Genomic DNA, 21450 nt, shown 5'->3' with positions numbered 1-21450 from the left:
GCCCTGTTAAGGCAAAACAGATGACAAGTCAGTCTCCTTTCTCACACACAGCACTTAAGCAATTTTTATTTTAGAAACAAAATTACTCAAAGAACTTGAAGTGGAAAATGTCTCTCTTTTCTCCACAATGCATAAGAAATTTACACATAACATTGTATTTCTAAATCCAAGTCCAGTATTAATGAGTTTAACACTGTGTGGTAACAATGCACGTTATTTAACAACCGTATTAACAAATACCTCCAAGTAAGAGTAATTAAACACAGTTCAGTCCTGTACAAATGTTAAAATCTAAGACTGTTAAAGCAGCAATGGTATTATACTGTTACATTTCCCAAAATTTGTTTCAAGCTGAAGTACGCATCATAGACAAGACACAGCAGCAGTCAGCCTACAATAGAACCTACAAGCACTATGGCAAGCCCAATTTAATTATAAAGAGTTGAGAAATTATTATCTAACTCTAATTATGTCAGAGACTATCTTCAGCTCTGTTGCACTGTTGCTCAATGTGAATGGACCTTTTTACAGGTAAGATGAGAAGCAAGCATCTCAAGAAAGAATTCATCACATGTTATTCTCCTCAACAGAACACAGTCCATTTTTGTTTTAATAAAGAAAACATTGTGTAGGACCGTAGTGTTATTTATTTTGAGAAAGGCAACTGGGTTTTCATCACAAATATTCTCTCTTCCAGACAAATGCTGCATAATAGTAAAACTGCATTTAAGAATATAAAAGTCAATCAACTCCCCCCACCTATTAATTAATCAATGTTCTCGCTTTAACACTAGTGGGACTTTGGCACAGTATCACAGTTATAGCTATATTTCAAGGTAGAAAGGACAGGCACAGAAGTATTCCAGCTCTGCCAGCAAGAACTCCAAACAATACCAGTTAGCAAATTGGTACGCAGGAAGTTTAGTAAATTAATCAGGAACACGTATTTTTCAATTTTATCACCCTTAACAATCTGGGGAGGAAGGAAGCTGGCAAAACTAGAGTCTTTCTCCAGTACTTGTCCAGTTCAGCTCAGTGAAGCTTTAGCAACATGTGATACTCTTGTTTTCTAATAGTACACAACAAATATGGTTTATATCATATAGAGTGAAGTACCCACAGCAATTGTTTCGTACCAGACGTACTTCTGTTTATAGAAGACAGAAAAAAGCTGTGCAATTTTTAGCTGGGTTTTGTGTTTTTTTTAAAGTTTCAGCATCTTGTCAGTAAGAGTAATAAAACGGGAAGCCAGAAAAGTCAGACGTTTGTAATGAAGCCAAAATTTTAACAGCTATAGAGAAGTTCAAATGCAAAACACTTCTGGTTTCTGGTTAACAAAAATACATATTGAGTGAACACTGCGTAACTACATGTATTTCATAAAGATTTATAACTAAAAAATTCCAATAAAAAGCATACTGACCGGTACCACAGCATGATCTATACAGACTTTATTGGACATCAGTACAACTTACCCTACGGAAAAATCTCTTCTACTCATCACTGCAGAATCCAACAGTCCTATGTATAATCCAGGTCCCTCTTTCAGAGGGCCTGAAGTACCAGTCAACAGAGACAGTGTCTCTCAATTTCCTCCCCACATCCATATATTTCATAGCCATATCTGAAGTTAAGACTTTGTAAATTTGCTAAAATTTGTGTTTTGTTAAAATGGGAAAGACAACCAGAAACTGTCTTCAACAGAAAAGCATTAAATAGAAAGCTTCATTAGTTTCATGCACTACTTGCATTTGTCTTCAACATTCTTTTTAAAACACAGCTGCCTGTTGAATTCTTATCAAAGAATACTTACAAAAAGGTTTTAGTGCTCTGCAATCTTTTCTCCTATTACGATACCGAGGTGAAGGTTTTCCAGCTGGCCATGCTTACTGCCAACCATGTTATCAGGAAACCCTGCCTAAACACCCACCTCAGTTTCCACATGCTTAAGAAACCCCAGGCTGTTCTGGACATCCCCATTTATTTTTCCTCACGTTCTTTACTGTATTAACCTAACTGCAAAAACTCCTCCCTCCCCTCCAAATAAACTAGTGTTTTTATGCAACATACTGCAAAGTGGGGAGGAAAGAAAGCTAATTAAAACATCTTCCAAGACAGTTACCTCCTGGAAAGCACTAACTTAACTGAACAAAATGTTGATATCTACCCAACAGTTCTGTTCTTAATAGAAAAGTTCTTTCTGAAATACAGGTGAGCACAAAAGCCAACTGTTTTTACAACTTAAATACCCACTTCCAAATTTCTAATGTGGACTTCACTCCTTACAGCCTCTTATCAGATGTACACAACAAAAAAATCCTAATACTTTACCACATTTTTGTAATAACCGGTACCAGTAATGAGTTAATTAAAATAAGTGTAGAGTTCTACTTTAAAGTGCTGGCTTGCCATTCCTATAACAAGATCTCTAATGTTGCATTACAGAAGTTTAATACAAGGGTATCAGATTCCTTACAGAAGGAAAGTTAATATTAACAGACTGCACACAGTAGTAAAAGCATACAAATTTGAAGAATTAAGTCCAAATAGAATGAACGTGCCCGTGTCAGGTAATTTAAACAGAAGATATCAACTCGGTGATACTGACCCTCCCTGCCCCCAATCCAGTATTAACAGAAATGCTGATTTTAAGAAAATTATAAATGAGAAATAACTACATAAGTTAAGAGCAATCCACCTCTGCTTTATCTAGTTTGGAAATTCTTAACTTTCAGCAGGTTTATTAATAGATAGTGCAGAGCAGCCTGCTAAACATTAGTCACCAGAAATAACAATTGCAGAAGGTGTTTCCAGACGTGCCAAGAAAATGTTACCAAAGAGGAAAAAAAAGATTAAAACTCCCCTCTAGACAAGGCCATCAATAAATTTCACCTGACGAGCTCTATAGCCATGATCAGTTTTAAACTCCTCTGTGAAAATTTATCTATGTGAAGGAATAATTTTTTAGGGGGGAATTAATTTAATCCTATCTCCAAGGGACACAAGCTAAATAAATTACTCTTAAACAAGAATAAGTATGCCCACAAAACAGGTTACAGTGTACGAATATTAATTCTCATGTGTGTCTGTATATATGCACACACATGCGTGCGTTTGCACACACATGTGTATGTACCAAACAATAAATAACATGTTCACATACACAGATTCTTAAAAACGAGAACAAAGTGAATACAAACCCTGCTGCAATCCCAAAGACAAGAACAGCTGAAAAATGAGGTTTGCATCTTTAAAATCAGTATCTGGGACACTAGTTTTTCAGATTTATTTTTTTCTATGCTGAAAGCTGCACATCTGCACACATGTGGGTGACACTCAGACTGAATGCATTCCACGTCTTTGGTACTGCTGATAGCTTCCCACCAGCTTTCTCATAAATGGCAACCATAGTTACAAGTGTTAGTGAAAAGAGGTCTTTGGGAATCAAAAGCACAGAGCTTAATACGATTCACAGACAGCAACAGTGTAAAACGTTCCCATTTGTTTTGTAAAGGAGACTGACTACCAGACCATTACACCAGCAGGTCCCGACACTTTCAGGCAACTGTACTACTGAGTCAGCACCAGTTGCTACTCCAATAAAGCACAGACCTATGACACCTGACAAGTCGAAAAAACAATCCCGAGTTGCGAGGAGTATTGCGTCTTGTCACAGGAAACACGCAATAACGAACGTCAGGCGATAGCTTTGACCGCAGGATCTCTTTTTCTCTCCCTCACCCCACGAAATATTATTCGGAACGCCTGCGGTGTGTGCGCCTGTCCCACCGTGGCACTCGAGGCGACCCAGAACAACCCAAATCCCGCAGGAAAGACGCCTCGGCAGCACAGCCCCGCTGACTGCGGCAGCGTTTCACCGCTTCGCCCCTCCTTGCAGCATCACAACCTGCCCCAACCGGGAGACCAGGGGCCGAGACCCGGCACTGCCAGCGACCCGCCGCCTCCCTGCGCCGCGACAGGCGGCCCCGGGTGCCGCCGCCCCGAAGCCCACCCGCGCTGAGGCACGGCGGCACCGGGGCAGCTCCAGCCGCACTAGAGGGGGGGGGCACCGGCCGCCGCCAGCCCCGGGGCCCGCACCTCAGGCCCTGCGCTCCTCACGCAGCCCGCCCGGGATCCCTAAGCCCTCTAGCTGCCCGCGTCCCGCCGCGCCCCTTCCCTCAGGCGCCCCTCGCCCGGCGGCAGCGCCCGGCCCCGCGGTACCTGGCAGCCCCCCGCCGACGGAGGCCCCTCAGCAACGGGCGCCGCCCCCCCTCACGGCCGCAGCACCGGCCCCCTCCGCCGCCATCTTGGAACATCCGGCTCGGAGTTCCGCCGCCGCCGCCGACGTGTCACGCCGCGTCGCGCGATGACGCCACGGCGCGTGCGGGGCCCGGCGCCGCGCGCGCGCGCTTGTTTGTGTTTCTCTCCCGCCGGCTCCCCCCCCGCCCTTCCGTGTTCCTTTAAAGGGAAAAGGGGGAAGGCAGAAGTGTCGGAGGATAAAAAAAAAAAGAAACAACACCAAACAAAACAACTAAGGGCGGAAGTGGCCTCAACGGCGTCCGCCTACGCAGCGCCGCAACCTGGCGCAGGCGCAGTGTGGCTGACGGACTCGGGTGTCGCCGGTTCGAGTCCCGGCTGGGGCGGCTGCGGGCGCGCCCGGTCTTTGCGCCTCCCCGGGTCGGTGCGGCGTGACCTGGGCTGCGGGCGTGCCGAGGGGGCCCTCCTCCCCGGAGGGAGAGCCGCGCTGCCAACCCTCTGTCCGCCACGGGCCTCCCTCCCACCGCTCGGGGTTTGGCGGAGCGCGGCCCCGTGGGAGTCCCGGTCTCCTCAGGCAGCCGTCGGGTACAGCGGGGTGCGGCCCGGCCGAGCGTCCAGCGGGACTTCCCAGCCCTCGGCTTTCCCGGGGCGGGTGCAATGGCGAAGGTGGCCGCCAGGGCGGGACAGAGGACCGCCGGCCCCGGCCCCGACCCCGGCCCCCGCCCGCCGCAGGCCTGCGCGGCGGCTGCGGCGTGAGCCGGTTTCTGTCAGGGTGGGAGGTGAGGGCAGAGGGGTCGGGGGGGACGGGGAGGAGCAGGGCCGTTCCGGAGCCTGCCCCGGGTCTCTGAAGCTGAGAATGAGAAAAACTGTTATTTTACATTTAGACAAATGTAAGGAATGGTTACTCGCTGCAAAGCGAGGTCCCTGTCCCGCAGGTCCATGGGGGCTTAATTTGTGAAGGGACGTTAATTGTGTGAAGGGGCGTTCATCATGCGGACGCTGGAAGGCTGGCGTACAAGTGTCCAAAAGCTGCAGCGTGGCAGACGCCTCTGTTCAGCCCTGCTGCACACAGCTAGCTCTGGGGTGCATTAACTTAAAGGCTTATAAAACCACTTCTCCAGAGAAGCACGTGTTTGCCTGGGGTTTTTTTTAGGCAAGATCGTAGCATGATATCAAACAGTTACGTGCAAGTCTAAAGATTTTACTCCGCTCTGCTCTGTGTCCTCGCTCTGTGTTGAGGGTCTATTTCATGCAAGCACCAAGCTTTTAAGGGGGGAGTCCCTGCCCAAACTCAAGAAGGATGTGTTTCGTTTACAGGCGGTGGCCACTGTGCCGATATTGTCACACTCTGCACCCAACAACAAGCCTTGGAGGGGAAAATACAAACGACCTAAACAAACATCTTAATCAAGGGTCATTACCAGCGCAAGAGCTGTTTCTGCACGCTTGATCATTAAAGCAGGGTAATATCCTCAAAGCCCAGTCCAAGCTGGGGAAGCAGCACTTTGATGCTGGTGTGGGAACCAGAGGCAGCGCTGTGATTTTTAAAGTGCCTTTCATCTCCCTCTTTTGTAGGAACATTCTTATAAACCAGCTTGTCAAATACAATTTCCCTACACTGGCATGAATTGCAGATAAAGCCCTGGTCCTCCCTTGATATTTCCCCCAACAGGTGTAATCTGAGGAAACATGATTTTAATTAGCCTGATTAGCTTTTTAAAAATACATATGTATTCTGTAAATACCATCGGCAGCTTACATCTGTATCTATAGCTATATATTTACATTACATATCTAACCCTCTTCGTATACGCCTATACACATACCTACACAATGCAAACACTAATGGTGGGATCTCACCTTTGCTGTTCTCCTGCTAAGTATGTGATTATAAAGAATTGTCACATTAAGACATTCAATGCCTTTTTACCCTGAAACTTTCTAACTGATTTGCTGTACTCCGCAAATACAGCCAGTTCTGGACTTGAGAGTGACCCATTACAAATAAAAAGGCTTGCTGGTGGGAAGAGGACAGCGTGTGTCCTTCTCTCCTGCTTCATTGGATTACTTGGGATACAACACAAATGACACTGACCTTTTCCCATTAAATTCCGATAATTTGTTCAGCCTTCGGGTTGCAGGCAACCATAAACACAGCCCTGCCCCAGGAGCTCGCTATTAAAAGGATCATTCTCTAAGTTTAGGAACAGGGAAAATGACTAAAGGAGAGTTTCTCTTATGAGTATCAGCATTCTGTATCAGGTTAGCCAACTCAGACAAGCTGAGCTTTATTTATTTACTCATTTAGTTGCTGTGATTATTCAAAATACCCCAGCCACATTAACCTGTGTGTAATTCGAGAGAGGCTACACCTTAGATGAATTTGGCTCCTTTTGTACATTCTTAAGGGGGTGATTTGAGCTGTAGTAACAATTTGGCAATCAGGGTTCAAGCAGCTGTTAGCAACTTTCTGAGCAAACACCAATAGCCTGGAGGTAAAAGCAATACAGAGTAGCAATTTCTAAATGTCCCATCTAATTGAGCAGGAATAATGAAAACAAAGAATAAAAAAACCAAGCCCTCCAGCATGTAAACAAGTAGTTCAGATGCACCAATTCCTCCTAGAATCAACATACTTGCCATCGGAATAGCTCGGTGCTAATCTTGTCTTACGCAAACACTTCTGAACCCTTCCCTTGGCATGGGATATAATTTTAGTGCTTCTCAGCATTTTTCACCCGGAATGCTAAAACAACTGTGCTTGCCATGACCCATTCATTCCTCAGCATCTTCTGTTGACATGAGAGCTTGAAATTCAGCTCCCAGCAACTTTACCAACACGAGGTAAAGAGGAGCTTGTGATTGGACAACGTGGGTTGGTTGGAGGGGATTGGGGGAAGGCAAATCCTTCTGGATAGAGAGTTGGTGGGAAGGCCCGATGTGTGGAGGGAGGGTTTGAAACTGGGGCTACTTCTCTCGTTTCTTGTTTAACTTTGCCTCGATCCCAGCTGGGGATCTGTAACCCCACGATCATCTCATGTAGCCACTCAGGAAAGCAGGAACGAGGGACTGGCAGGAGTTTGTGGGTCACCAGACACCTTCATAAATGTAAGAGTCCTTGGGGGCTAAACGCTTGAAAACTAAACTGTGTATCCTTACTCCTCTACTGCCTAGGGAACCTTTTCTGACTTCTAGTTTGAATTACCTTGTGGCCAATTTATTAGTATCTATTCATGTGCCAATGCAGACCTTTTCGTTTTGCCTCTTTCCCTGGTATTTAGCTCCCTCTTTCCTCGTTCTGTCCCTCTGACTCATCCTCGTGGAAAATTACGTGCTTTGCAGCCCCTCACTTCTTCAATGAGCCACATGTGTTCAGTTGCCTCTTGCAATGTCACATTGTTTTGCACATCCTCATAACCCCTTTTTTTTAATTCATTCTAGGCCAAATTCCCACCTTGACCATAAGTGACCGGAGTGTTTTGCACACTAGACCAGATAGGAGAGAGTCTTACTAATGCCTCACGTTGGCATGAACATCTCCCAGTCTCACTGGGAGCCAGCCATGAGCACGAGCGCTGGGACCTGTACGTGTGAGAGAAGCCTGGAAGGATGGGCTGCGTGGGAACATGGCTGGATGTTCCCAGACGTGATTCATGGACAGCACATGTGCGAATCGCGGTGCAGGCAGACACAGTTCATCTAGCGTACCCCAGATGGGATGCAGCGAGACACAGCTTGGGGGGAAGAGCACGTCTCAGAAAGCCCATCTCTAGGGTGTCCCTTGGGGTAATGAGATCCTCACTGGTGAACCACATTTTGCAGGGGGAAGAGGGATTTGTCCTCAGTTAAAATACCCCTTTCCACGGAGTTTGCAGGGAGTGCACACGGGCACATCGCCTCCCTGACCTCTGAAGGTCTCACTGCTGCTGGCTGGCACATAAAATGCCACTGCTGCAGCACCAGCTTCTGAGCGGTTGCACAGCAAATGTCTGGCGGCCCCGAATCCGTCTGGGCTGGATACCGGGTACATGTACGCACATGCCCACTCCCTCCCTGGCCGCAGAGTGGAAAATACCAGCATTCCAGGAGTTACCAGGCTTATCTGATTTGGGAGGAGGTCCACGGCTCAGCTATTTATATCCAGTTATTTGGGGACTTTGCAGCTGCATTTGGACTGCAGAGTCCCTGCTGGGAAGAGAAAGAATTAAATTACCTTAAAAATCTTGAGTGCAGCAAGGGCAGCAAACGTTTCTGCGCGGTGTTTGTGCCCGAAGTGGCATTAGTGAAACTTTTCCTCGGGTGCTGCTGCCCCTCAGCAGTGTCATCGGATGGCTTCCGAGTTCCTATCTGTGCAAGCCACCACATCTGGGAGCCCAGCCACATGCTCAGCGCTGTGTGTGAAGGAGGAAGCATTATACATAACTCTTAACACCACTCGGAGAGGGCTCTGTTTCCATAGGCACTATGTAATTAAAAGCACGTGGCCATTTTTTACCCTTGGCTGTCTCATCAGCCAGAGAAAGCTCCTAAAAAACTGATCAGAAAGCAAAGTTTTAATGCAGTACTTCGAACATGCGTGAGTGACATTCTTTAAAACTTTTCAGTGTTTCCCTTTTTAGATCCTGACCTAACAGCAGAGGCCTGAGAGGACATCAGAGCATCCGCAGCACAGGTAAAGGGCTACCTGGGCAGAGCCGCTCCTGCCTTGCTCAAACCAGACATCTCAAGTTGGTGCGAGTTTTGCACAAGTTAAGGAGAAAGTTTCATTGTCCAAAGCCCTGCTCTGAGCTTTAACACAGAGAACAAGAGGTTAGGGAAGCGTGTGCCGAGAGGCAGACCTGCAGTATTGAAAGACAGCAGGTATCAAGCCCAGATTTCAATCAATCCGTAACAAAAACACTTAAGTGCCAGTTTTAGTAAAATCTAGATGCCCAGAAGCATCATTTATTGCAAATCAGTTAACCAAAAAAAATACATCATTTTTGCAAACTACAACTTTGCATGTAGATAACTTTATTACAGAAGATATCTTTTCTTAAACTACACTCTAGTTTATAAAACATAGGAAGATTCAACACCACGTGATGTTTTTATCACTCGTATTAGGCATGTCACAATAACAATGGTCTGAAATGTTAACTAAGATGAGTGCTCAGCAAGGCGCTGTGCCTTGAGAAATATCCATTGTATTTGGTGTTCTAATAAAAAGGAATGAGGAAAAGGAACCCTTTTCTTAGGTTTTCTTGATTAACTGCTCTCTATTTGCCTGTCCCATACACATATCTAGTCTTAGGGTGTCTGCTTGCCTTTGCACCCGAGTGAGTGATAGTCCAACACCTCTATAAGGTGATATATTTATGATATATTTAAGACTTGCTCATTTAGATTTTTGAAACAAAATCCACCTTTTCTTAAAAAAAACATATTTACAAACATTAAATCTGCCACAGGCTTATACTATATTTTACATGATACACAGAAAGAGTGTACATCAATATAAAAAAAGATGCATCACTCCAGACTAACAAGAACAAAATGTTAACGTTTCACAGCACAGACTCGGCTGTGCTGTCCTTCGCCCTCCTGTTTAGCCAGTCCAGCATCCCACCCAAACCGGCAGCGCTTTCCACTGAGCACCCAGCAATCGCGCTGCCAGAGGAGCTGGATACGGGCGAGCACTTGGCGGTGGCAGTGTTATAATGCTTTGTAATCTCACTCAGGTTGTCTGCATTAATAGACACGCCTTCTTTAAAATAGGCAGGCCATCCTTAAAATAAGGATGTGGTTTACAAGTTTATATTGGCATTTATTTCTTAAACAGTTACTCAAATGCAAACACAAAAACAAAAAACAGTAAAGATATTCAAAGTAAAATTAAGTCTCCTTTGTGTATAAACTCCACAGTTATGGGTTTGGTATATACTCCACAGTTATGGGCTTGCTCTTTTAAAAGTTTGGCAAATACACTTCTTTTTGGTGGGGGACAGTATTCATGTTTTGTAGGGGTTTTTTTTTTAGCTTAGAACCTGTTCTTACAGGTCTATAATCCCGATTTTTTTTTAATGATAAAAATCATTTAAATATATATATTTTTATATATATAAAAAAAGAGAGAACAAAAATTTCTATTATCAAGGCAAATGTACAACTATATAATACTGAAATTTAAACAAAGATTCATGACTGGTACCATAAAATGTCCTCTCAGTTATAATAGCAAAGGAAACATTTTAAAGTACATTTCAAAAATCCATCCATACTTAATTTTTTTTTTCCCCCCTAAGGAGTGGTATTTTTAGTCAATTTTTCCTTCCCCTTTTCTTTCTCACCTCTCTTTCCAAGTTGAAAGAGAAAAAAATAAATTAATGGCATTTCAGAATTGCAAATCGCTGCTTATAGCTTTACATAAACATTTCCTCTCAAATCAAACACAATGAACCCCCCCAAACAAAAGAGAATGTCCTATAAAAACCTAATTTTTTGATTTCTTGAAACACAACTGGTGTCCCACACTGAGTTCTTAACAATAGAACATATAAATAAAAAGGCAGTGTTTTCATGTAAAATAAAAAGTACATAAATAAATACTAAAAAAAAAAGGAATTAATTTGTCTTTTTATTTTTTTTTATAAAAACATATTTAAAAAGGATCCTTTAATAAAAGCATCCAACGTCCTTTTAAAAAAGATCTTCCTCAAGCTTCTAACTCCCACTGAGTGCCAGCGTCTCTGAAACACCGTCTTTTACTTGAAGGCTTCAGGGATGTGTCCCATCTGTGACTGCATACTCGTGGGAGGGCTGGAGATGCCCTCGGACCAGTCGGACACGTTGGAGTGAGGAGACGAGCTGGACCACTGGTCCGGCGACTCCGGAGATGGCGTTAGGAAAGGGTGGTCGGGCACCTGGAGCTGGTGGCTGGGGGTGTTGTCCAAGGGGGAGGAATAACTGTGCTGGGAAGGTGGAGTTAGAAACTGCGTGGTGGTCATGGGCTGGGCGAGGGAGGATGGCAGAGACGTGGGCAGCATCTGGGAATCTTGAGGCAGGATCGTGTGGACTGCCATGGTACTGCTGCTCACCGGCTGCATGTCGGGCTGGCTCAGCTCGGTACCAAGAAAATTTTGGCCGATGTGGCCGCTCGCATTGGAGCTGGGGTTGTGATGCTGCTGCGGCTGCTGCTGGGATTGCTGCGGCTGCTGCTGCGGCTGCATGTTTTGCTGCTGGAGCTGTTGCTGCTGCAGCTGCTGTAGCTGCTGGCTCTGCATCAGGTGAGGCTGGGAAGCCAGCCGAGTGTTGGGCATGGCCTGGTAGCTCATCATCTGCGACAAGCTTGTGGTGGGCAAGCCGTTGTGCAGGGAGGTCATCATGCCGTGTTGAAGGTTTTGCGTCTGCTGATGCGCCCCTGGTTGCATGTTGCCTCTCATCGGGTTGTACTGATTCTGGACCATGCCGTTCTGCAGCCTGGTGAGCCAGTCACACTGCCCGTTCAGACCGGCCGCTCCGCCGACAGAGAAATTCATCGGGGCATTGCTCATCACTGTGCTGGGGCTGGAGACGGGGAGGTGAGAGAGACGCGGCGGCACCGAATCGAAGGCCATCCTGCTGGAATTTCCCATGGCCATATCCTGCTTCCCCGCCATGTTGAGGTGATTGATGCTCATGTGGGCATCGGGCATGCCTGGCAGATGATTCAGAGGCATGGAAGGGGACTGCTGAAACGGAGAGGTCATCAGCGGAGGAGAGGCGACATCTGACAGGTACCCATGGGGCGACTCCAGAGAGTCCACTGGAGACAACACACTGGAGTTGTCAAGCAGACATCCTTTTCCATCTTGTGACTTTTTCCTCCGGGCTTTGAGGTCTTTGGCGTCCTTGCCATTGCAGCTCAGGCCCTTGGTACTCGGCTTCCTGGCCTTCTTGCCCTGGACGGCAGGTTTCAGGTTGCCGATGTAGCTGTTGGGAGAGCAGAGCGGTGGGGACAGCGTGGGTGCCCCCAGCGGGCCGTTGTGCAGCGGTGGGCTCCGCACCAGGTTGTACTCGTCCAGCAGCCTCACGATGTCGTGGTGCATGCGCTCCTGGGCGATGTCCCGTGGGAGCCGGTCCATGTGGTCCGTGATGTCGCGGTTGGCAAAATGGTCCAACAGGACCTTGGCGGTTTCGTAGCTCCCTTCTCTGGCTGCGAGGAACAGTGGGGTCTCCTCCTGGAAACGCAGCAAAGGTGGTTAGGTTTAAGTTCACAGATTCTCCTGGCTAACATTATCCTGAGCTCCATGCCCAACACCATGACAGAGATGGTAATCGTCTCTCCTCTGGTGAGGTTTTGCTGCTGCTTTTGCCTACCCTGCTGAGCCATGTCCTTATATTGATATCAAACCAGGAACCCTACGAGTGACCCAGAACATCCGAGAAGATGGCCACGCGAACACTGTATCATACTGCTCACCAAGCACTGCATGGCCCCTCAACATCACCTGTAGGACCAAATCCCGCAATGCTCCTTTGACCTAAATCCAACAGCTTCATTCACAGCAGAACAAGCAAATCAGAGTCTCAGTGCCAGACAGTGTTGTATTTTAGGCAAAAATTACCCTTTAACAGACTCCTCAAATGGTTCTTTCCTTGCCCATGTCAGCCCAGGAGACGCCTACCTTATTGTTCTGCATATCCTTATTGGCACCATTCTTCAGGAGGACTAATGCGGCTTCAACATTATTCACAGCAGCTGCCCAGTGCAGTGCCGACTTGCCTACAGAGGAAGACCACAAAACACAACATGCATTAGTGAGTGGTAAGAGTAACAGCAAGCAGCCCTTTCCTTCCACCTCTGAGAGAGCCTGTGTTTTAGTTGCCTGCAGTACCTAGATCATCCACGGCGTTGACGTCTGCATGGCAGTTGATGAGATCGTCCAGCATGCCCTCCACGGCCAAGCGAGCGGCCAAGATCAGAGGAGTGGTCCCGTCATGCATTCGGGCGTCGAGATCAGTTGCCCTGTTCCTAATCAGGATCTGCCACAACAAGAGCCAAAAACAGGAAACACAAACGTTAGGAGGGACAGACAGCAGACACTCCAGGTACCCAGGTCTCAGGACCTGCAACCCCCTTTCCAGAGGCCGGTCCCTCCAGTCCCCGCTCCCAGTCTGGGGCTGGGCATCCGAGGGCAGCTACGGGGTTGCTGCTTTGCTGTGCCCTACTCTGAGACAACAGGGGCTTCAGTTTTCAAGACTTTCACCCCACACCTTGCCAGGGCGAGCTGGAGACCCTGCGATAAGCTCAATTGTGTGACTGACTCAACCTGTAGCACCAGTACGTTCCCTAGAAAACCCCGAGACTGGTGGCGAAAGGATCAATTACCTGGAAGACTCCTTGGGCATCGGCAGAGACGGCAGCGTGGAGGGGCGTCCTGCCCATGTTATCTTGGATGTTTGCGTCGGCGCTAGCTTCCAGCAGGCGCTTGGCAGCGTCCGAGCGGGAGTACCTGGCAGCCAGGTGAAGCGCCGTCTCGCCAGTGCGGTCAGTCTGGTTGTGTAAGCTGGCGCCTTGGTAAATAAAATCCGAGATGACGGCGGGAGCATCGTCTTCCTCTTCACTATTGCCAGTCTCCAGCCCTCCTCCGCTGCACGAGGCGATCATGAGGGGGGTGAAGCCATCTGAAAAGCACAGGGGAACTTGGTGAAAAAAAAGGCTTTTTACCCTTCTGTAATGCAGGCGGCTCAGCAAGATGTTCTGTCTGCGATAGATGCTTATTCTCGTGGGTGTATCAAGACTGAGTTCCCAACTGGTTCTAAACATCAAACACGAATATCCTTCCTCTGATATGGATCTGAAATTCCTCAGTGGTATCTCACCACTCACTGCGTTTCCTATTTCATCTGCTAGCTTGCACACTAATATGTAAGGTGCAATTTATAAGGAAGGTTGCTCAAAGCAAACTTGAGTACGGTACAGCGCAGCCTTAAATATTTTTATTATTTCAGAGGACAATTTCACGGATGTGGGGAAGACCAAATGTCTGTAATAATTTAAAAGCCTATTAACTATTAATATAGTTAAAAACCTGAAAAGAAGATTGTGAAACGTGCAGTTTGGTGGGAGGAGAGGAATCTAGGAGTGGCAGAGAGATAAGCTGGATGATTTAATAGGTACTTCTTCTGTATTCTCTAATTTCTGTCTCAGTGATTAAACAAAAGAGATCTCATGGAAAGCAGAATGTGACAGGGTCTCTCTCTAAAACACACAAAACGGTAACCATGCGATGCAGAACGGCTAGCAGCGACTCCGTGCTAGAAATGGAGACAGGTAGGGCTGTCTGGGATCTGCAAGGGGTAAGGGAGGATTTTAGATTAGCTGACAAGCAGCACAGAAGTGAAAGGAGTCCACCTTACCGGGACCTCTGACGTTGACATCCATACAGTCTGCATCGATTTCCCCCTGCGGTGGAGTAGGTGCCATGGAGGATATGCGCAGGTCAGCGGCATCCAGGTGCTGCTGGGTCCACTGCCTGTGATCCGTCTGATCGTCCGTGTCAGGCAGCATCGCCTGCTCCTCGAACTGAGGAACGACAGCGGGAAATGAGCACCCAGCAAAGCGCACAAGTCAGGGTGGGAGGAGGGGGCTGAGCTCTAGCACGGGAAGCTCTGCAAGTCTCAAAGGTGCGTTTGTCACACGCAGGTTTGCAAAGGAGCCGGCGGCAGCGATGCGTAGCGCAGACTGGGCCCCCGAGGGTCCCTCCGCTCTGCTGCTTTCCGCAGCACTCTGCTCCTTCCGTGACAAAACCCAGCCAGTGACTACTTGCAGCACAGAAAGGGAACGTGGCAGTGAGCTTACCCTGAACTTCTTGGTGTCCAACGTCTCCTCGTCACCCCACTCATTTTGGTTGTCATCCATCAGCGTGCCGTCTGAAGCATTTTTGAGGGGTCTTTAAAAATACAACCGTACAAAAAATTAGCTCCTCTGCAGGAACTAGTCTGTGATGGACTTTGTTTATCTACATGCACAAACTGAAAGAAGAATCAAGAAGGCAATTTCCAGGAGGTTCCCCTCAGGTTGCCTTTCATTTTTTACCAAGTGCAAATGGACCACGAAGCATTTAAAAACCTCCTCCAGATGGGAACGCTGTTTTCCCCATGCAGAACTTTAAGAAACCTGATTTTTCTCCTCCCCGCTACGCCAATATGATGCACTAGAGAACAAAACTCTGATGGGTCCTTTCAGAAGAGCCCCGAGCAGCCCCGCTGCGCTGTGGTTAATGGGTTAGCAAGCAAATTACTCACTTCAGTCCAACAGAATCCTCCCCAAGTGGTTCTCGTCGCTTCTTCTTGCTCGACTCTGTCACTTTGAAGCCTTCTGGGAACCAAAGCTGCCCATGCTCCCTGCGCCGCTTACGAGACACCAGTACTCCCACTCCAATGACAGCAAGCAAGACCAGCACAGCCACCACCACGTACATAGGATACAGCTGGGAGTTCTTCGTGGGCTCAGCTGTTTCACCTACAAAACAGTGGGGCACAAAGAGATGCTGAGACATTAAGCTGCATAGCAAACCAGTGACAGAGTGGAAATGAAGGAAAATTAGTTAATAGAGGTACCTAAGTCTGATCTCAATCAGCCCCCCCAAAATAAGGTCATTTTATACGCTATTAATCAGAATTGCAAACTATCGGCAAATTCTCGGCTGCACAAGCCAGCCTGCATCAGGAGACAGCTTCACTTTTTTCTCCTTTAAGGAAAAGGATTAGCAAACTTCAAATCATTGCGCTTGCATTGAGCTGTTAAGACAAAAGGATTTAGGGGGGATTTTCAAGATACAAACTTCAACTCCTTGCATGTCACTGATTGATCGGAGCTGGTTGGGTTTTCTTTTTCTTTTCTTTTTTATTTTTTTAATAACTTTTATAGTGATAATGATTTTGAAATAAACCTGGAATAAGCAAAAATAATAAACTGTTTTTGCAATTTTTTTTTAATAACAGACTTAAAGGAAAAAAAAAAAAAAAGATGCAAGGTTATTAAAGCCAGACTGTGCTCAAATGCAGCCAGCCGACATAACTAAACATGGATAAGGCTGGAAAGTTTTGGCTGTCTCTCCTCCCCAGCTGACCAGCCGTACTTACTTTTAACGGCTTCTATTTTGTAGGGTATGTTCAGGTTGCCAAGGGAGGCCAAGGCACCCAGGAACGCCGCCACATCGGTTGCACTCTGGAAGCACTGGGAAGACGACTGGATGCACTGGCGGTTATCAATTTCCAAGTAGACGATGGATCTGCGCGAGAGAAGAGTCAATGAGAAACACGGAGCAATGACCACACTGAGAAGACAGACGAGCCCTGTCTCCCTTCCCTCCTTAACCCCCCATCAGTGGGAATTAGAAGGTGGGAACCCATCTCCTTGCTTCCCTGTGGCCCAAGCCCTGCAGCTCACACTCATGGTCTACTGAATACTGTGAAATCTAACTCCTTATCTACAGGAATGGAAGACAGTCTCTGCTTCACAATGTTTTAAAATTACTCAGACACTACAGTATCTTAAATAATGCTGTTTGGGAGCCTTCATATCTTTTCACATCAGTTTCACTGCTCTAACTCCTTTGCTTTCGGTGGCTTTTGATGGAGCCCACAGAGAGGGAGGTTAGATCTATATGTTTATACCAAAGATCTCCACACACAGTTTGCAGTAATTGAGTTTTACAACAAAGCTCTAGAAAGCATTTCCCAGGGAGAAACTGAGGCTTAACTTAATGACTTCCTGAAGTCAGACAGTCGGTCAGGCCAACTTCTGCTTCCAGGTCCCACCCAGCCCAGCCCCGGCTCCCAACAATACACAGGACTCCTTCAATCGTGAGAGTCGGCGCAGCATTGTATCAGGGATTCCTGAGCGATCACTTGCTTTTCCCACATGAGAGCAAAATCCGGTTTCTATTCACACAGAAAGCAACGTCTAAATACAATTATCTGGCCTACATCCTTCCCTTTATAGCGTGTTACTATTATCAACACAGAAAACAAATGCTGCTCAGTGAAGAAGGAACCCATTGGTCCCCCTTACCCTCTGATGTCCATCTGATCGAGCTCCCTCTTCTGCCTTCTGCCAGCCCTGGAGTAGAGGCTGCTCTTTACTTTGTTGATGACAGCACTAGACATATCTGACCAGTCCTCTGTTGACCTCTTGATGTAATGCTTTTTCAACTCCTCCTCATTGCCATAGTATGGAAAGATCATATACTCTCCCTTGGGGTTCTTCTTGAAGACCACGTTGGTGTGCAGCACGCGGCTCAGCTCCCGCAGGAAGTTGAAAGAGTTGTTCTTCAGGTTCTCGGGAGTGATCAGGACCACCACCACCAGCGTGCCATCTGCAAGCTTCTCTGGCATGTTGTCCGCACAGTCCAGACCATCCCATTCGCACTCAAAATTATTGCAGCCCTGGTCACAGTGACCATCTGAGAAGTGATCTTTGCAGTACTGATCATACAGAGGGCTGGGCAGAAGAAAAAGAAAGGCAGAAGAATGAATTAGCCCAAGTACTGTGCGTATTACCTATCTTCTGAGAAAATAAGCGGTGGTCCACAAGGACCTCTCTTTTGTATAAATATTCTTCATCCTGATAGACACTAAGCCAGTTTACATAGAAGGCAACTGTTTCATGCAGCGCTGTGAAGCATTCACCTCTGCAGGTGAAAGATAGCAGCTGTGAAATTGTCAGTTGCAATTTAGATGCCAGAAAAAGGGACAAATTACTGTGACTCAGAGAAGACATGGGGACACAGAATAGTTACTCAGACCAGAGTTTGTCCAGGAATAAATTCCCGCTGTTGCCAAAGACAATGTTTGATAAATGCCTGGATGTTAACATCATCATGTTTTCTGGCTGCTCTTCCATCTGGGGTCTCCCTACACTGAAACTCATTGTGTTACTACTGTGAGTTGGAGAATTCACTTCTGTGGCGTGATATAGGCAAGGACAGGGAAGCCATCTGGAATGAGCCAAACCCAGAGAGCTTCCAAGTGTATATAAACTCACTAAGACCACAGGGAAGTGTGGCTGCGTCAGCTGCAGCCCCATAGGCAGCAGAACAGAACGTAGAGAGTGAACAACAGGTCTGCACTTAGGAGCTTTAGCAGAAAATACCCCCAGACGATCAGCACAGAGGTCATGGCTTTAAAACAAGAGGGTCAACAGGCAAGTCACTTACTTGCACTGTCCTTCGTATTTCTGGCAGTCAAATCCATCGTACAGGCAGCCAGCGTTATTGCACTGAGAGTCGCACTTGCCATCGTTGAAGTACTTCCAGCACTGCAGAGACTGGGAGCAGTTCTTCCAGGGGTCGTTGAAATTGAGGGAGCAGTCACCCCCGTCCCAGCCGCAGGCATGGTTGTTGCATTTCCCGTCGCAGATCTTGTTGCCGGCATACCCCGCGCAAACTGCAATCTCGCACTTCTCCTCAATTTTGGGTGGGATGATATCCTGCCCGATCCCACCTTGGAAATCGAAGTCGAGGATGTGGCAGTTGAGGCCGTTGAAGTTGGCAGGGCAGTTGCACCGGTAGTAGGGGGAGGCATCGCTGAAGAACTCGCAGGTGCCCCCGTTGTAGCAGGGGTTGGATGTGCAGGGGCTGCTGGCCGGGTACTGGCACTCGGGACCCGTGAAGGCCGGCGTGCACATGCACTTGGAGCTCTTGTGGATGGAGATGCAGGTGCCACCATTCAGGCAGTGCAGGTTCCCACAGGTGCGGGAGTCGTTCTCGCAGGTGGCACCCACGAATCCCTGGGGAGGTGACAGCAAGGAGGGAGTCAGAATCACTGATGCTGTCCTACCAGCAGCCTAACCCACGTGTGTGTTCTGGAAAACTCGGCGCAAACCCAGTGAATCAGATCGATGTACCTAGGGCACGGCCCTGGCACGTCCTCTGAAACTAGCGATGGGCAGGAATAATCTAGAATGTAAACTCTGTTAGAGTGTCCCCCTCAAAATGAAGGGAGCTCTTTTTCATAGCTGCCTGCTCCAACTTTACATGGTGCAAATAATGGTCAACCAGGCAAGAGCCTGTCCTACAGAGCTGTGCGTCGTACCTGCAGGGCTGAGCCACCTCCTTCTCCCTTACCCTGACCCAGTCTCCTTGCAAGTGAGGAGGGATATACGGATACACCTCCCTCCAGCGAGCACCCACAGCAAAGCATCTCCCCCTCCACGCTTACCCCTGGCTATCCCAGCTGGGGAAGCCTCCGGGGCTAAACTGGCCCCTTGACTGCTCCTCTGTGCAAGGGGCTGACTTGCAGGGCCTGCGCAACATCCCATGCTCAGAGCTGGAGAAGAGGTGGAACCTACCGGGGGGCATTTGCAGATGAAGCCGCGGCCGGTGTTGCTGGCAACCGCGCACGTTCCACCGTTCCTGCAGGGTTTGCCTTTACAGCCATCCACCACGGTGTCACAGCGACGGCCTGCCGAGGGAGAGGAGGGTGTGAGGAGCAGAGGAAGGTGTGAGAGATGCTTGGGATGGCTGGGGGCTGCAGGGCTGGGCGCTGGGAGCTGGGGGGGATGCGGCGCTCACCTGCGTAGCCAGGTCGGCACTCGCATTTGTAGTCATTGACCCGCTGCACGCAGTTCTGGGTGCCGCGGGCGTCGCAGGGGTTGGACAGGCACTCGTTGACGTCTCCCTCGCAGCGCTCCCCTACAAAGCCAGGGGGGCAGATGCAGCTGTAGCCACCTACCCGATCCGTGCACTTGCCATTGTTAAAGCACTTGGGCCCCAGGGTGACAGGATCAAAGAAAGGGCTGCAGTCATCCACATTGATCTCACAGTGCACCCCTAGAGAAATGGGGGAACAACCCACACAGCTCATCAAACAGTATCGGGGTGCCCGGTGGTTCCTCGTGTGAACCTTCCCTGCGAAGGGGCTGAGCCTGACCAATTCAATGGCAGTCTGAGCCACCGTTCTGGCAGGAGGCACGCAGCACCGCGCAGCTCGCGTCCAAGGTTGCGTGGCCTTGATGGCTAAGCTCACAAGCAAACACAAACCTCTACCGTTGCATTTGCTTCTGCTAGCTTGAGCAGCTAATGAGCAGATACCGAGGATATCTGCACTCAGCCCACTAATGCCCCAGCCTGGGGAATTAATTTACCTTGAGTTCCTCTGGGGCAGGAGCATTTGTAGGTATTGATGAGATCGATGCAGGTTCCTCCATTCTGGCATGGGTGGGACAAGCACTCATTGATCTCCTCTGAGCAGTTAACTCCATGATAACCAGCCACACACTGCAAGGAGGGAAGAGGGGAACTATCAGAGAGGTTCACTCAATTCCCACACGCCTGCAGGAGCACAGCCAGCACCCCAGCCTTCAACTCGGTAAAGGGGCACCGAGCCAGCCTGAACCTGGGGCAGCTCCTTGGGCAGCAGAAAGGCAGTAACTGCTGCTTTCTCCCTGTGCATCTCTGCCCTCCGCGGCACCCACCTCGCAGGAGTAGCCTCCCAGGTAGTCTGTGCAGGTGGCTCCGTTCTGGCAGGGGTTGGGGGAGCACTCGTCCACCTGCTCCTCGCAGTAGCTGCCGGTGTAGCCGGCCTGGCAGCGGCAGAAGTGAGTGTTGCCGGTGTCCACACAGAGCCCCGAATTCCTGCAGAGATGTGCTACATCGATACCTGCCGGGGAGAGCAGAGTGAGACGCGGGGACCTCGGTGACACCCATGCACCGCAGGGCCACATCCTGGCCACCGCGTGTCCCACCAGGGATCGCAGCCAGGACTGCAGCCTCGGGGGGTGCACGTTACAGCAATCCTTGAGATTGCTCTGGTTGTGCCAAAGATCCCCACCAAGAGAACTGAGCATGTCCCTGCTCAGAGCCCAGCACAGGGGCACCTGGGCACCCCTCCCCGGCCCTGTGAGGCCGTACATGTGGCAGGGACTGACCTTGCTGCTTAGCAGCCACCTCGCAGGAGACACTGGGGACATCGCAGTACAGCCCTGTCCATCCGCTGTTGCACTCGCAGCGGTACAGGTTGTTGGTCTGCCAGCACTTGCCTCCATTTTTGCAGGGAGAGGAGTCACACCAACGCACCAGGTTCTGGGGGGAGCAGAGCAAGAGATAGGGGTCAGGACCCAGCAGGGCTTCTGCAGGAGTGGAGCCTGCAGTGAGCCCCCAAATCCCCACAGCCAGCATGCACGGACAGACACTGGGGCCAGCGGCTGACAGCCCAAGCCTCCTCTAC

At 48.6% G+C, this 21450-nt stretch overlaps 1 protein-coding gene across 2 annotated transcripts in view; it reads right to left on the bottom strand.

Annotated features, from left to right (window-relative positions):
* Positions 1–10930: 10930 nt before the first annotated feature.
* The window catches only part of NOTCH1 (notch receptor 1), a 43205-nt gene continuing 32685 nt past the window's right edge, over positions 10931–21450 (bottom strand). The window contains exons 20-34 of one of the 2 annotated variants that reach the window (XM_050907719.1): positions 21152–21305; positions 20699–20883; positions 20369–20501; positions 19797–20054; positions 19574–19686; positions 18441–19012; positions 17297–17725; positions 16366–16514; positions 15526–15742; positions 15080–15170; positions 14638–14803; positions 13607–13902; positions 13113–13260; positions 12903–13000; positions 10931–12455 (exon numbers count right to left, since the gene is read on the bottom strand). In XM_050907719.1, coding sequence (XP_050763676.1) covers positions 11001–12455; positions 12903–13000; positions 13113–13260; positions 13607–13902; positions 14638–14803; positions 15080–15170; positions 15526–15742; positions 16366–16514; positions 17297–17725; positions 18441–19012; positions 19574–19686; positions 19797–20054; positions 20369–20501; positions 20699–20883; positions 21152–21305 — 4464 coding nt within the window. In that variant the 3' untranslated portion in view covers positions 10931–11000. The remainder of the gene's footprint in view (positions 12456–12902; positions 13001–13112; positions 13261–13606; positions 13903–14637; positions 14804–15079; positions 15171–15525; positions 15743–16365; positions 16515–17296; positions 17726–18440; positions 19013–19573; positions 19687–19796; positions 20055–20368; positions 20502–20698; positions 20884–21151; positions 21306–21450) is intronic. The other variant, XM_050907720.1, reaches the window with a different exon arrangement.

The sequence above is a fragment of the Gymnogyps californianus genome, chromosome 18, assembly GCF_018139145.2.
Source record: "Gymnogyps californianus isolate 813 chromosome 18, ASM1813914v2, whole genome shotgun sequence".
Classification (NCBI taxonomy): domain Eukaryota; kingdom Metazoa; phylum Chordata; class Aves; order Accipitriformes; family Cathartidae; genus Gymnogyps; species Gymnogyps californianus.
The sequence above is the reverse complement of the archived record's forward strand: the minus strand, read 5'-3'. Positions and strand labels throughout refer to the sequence as shown.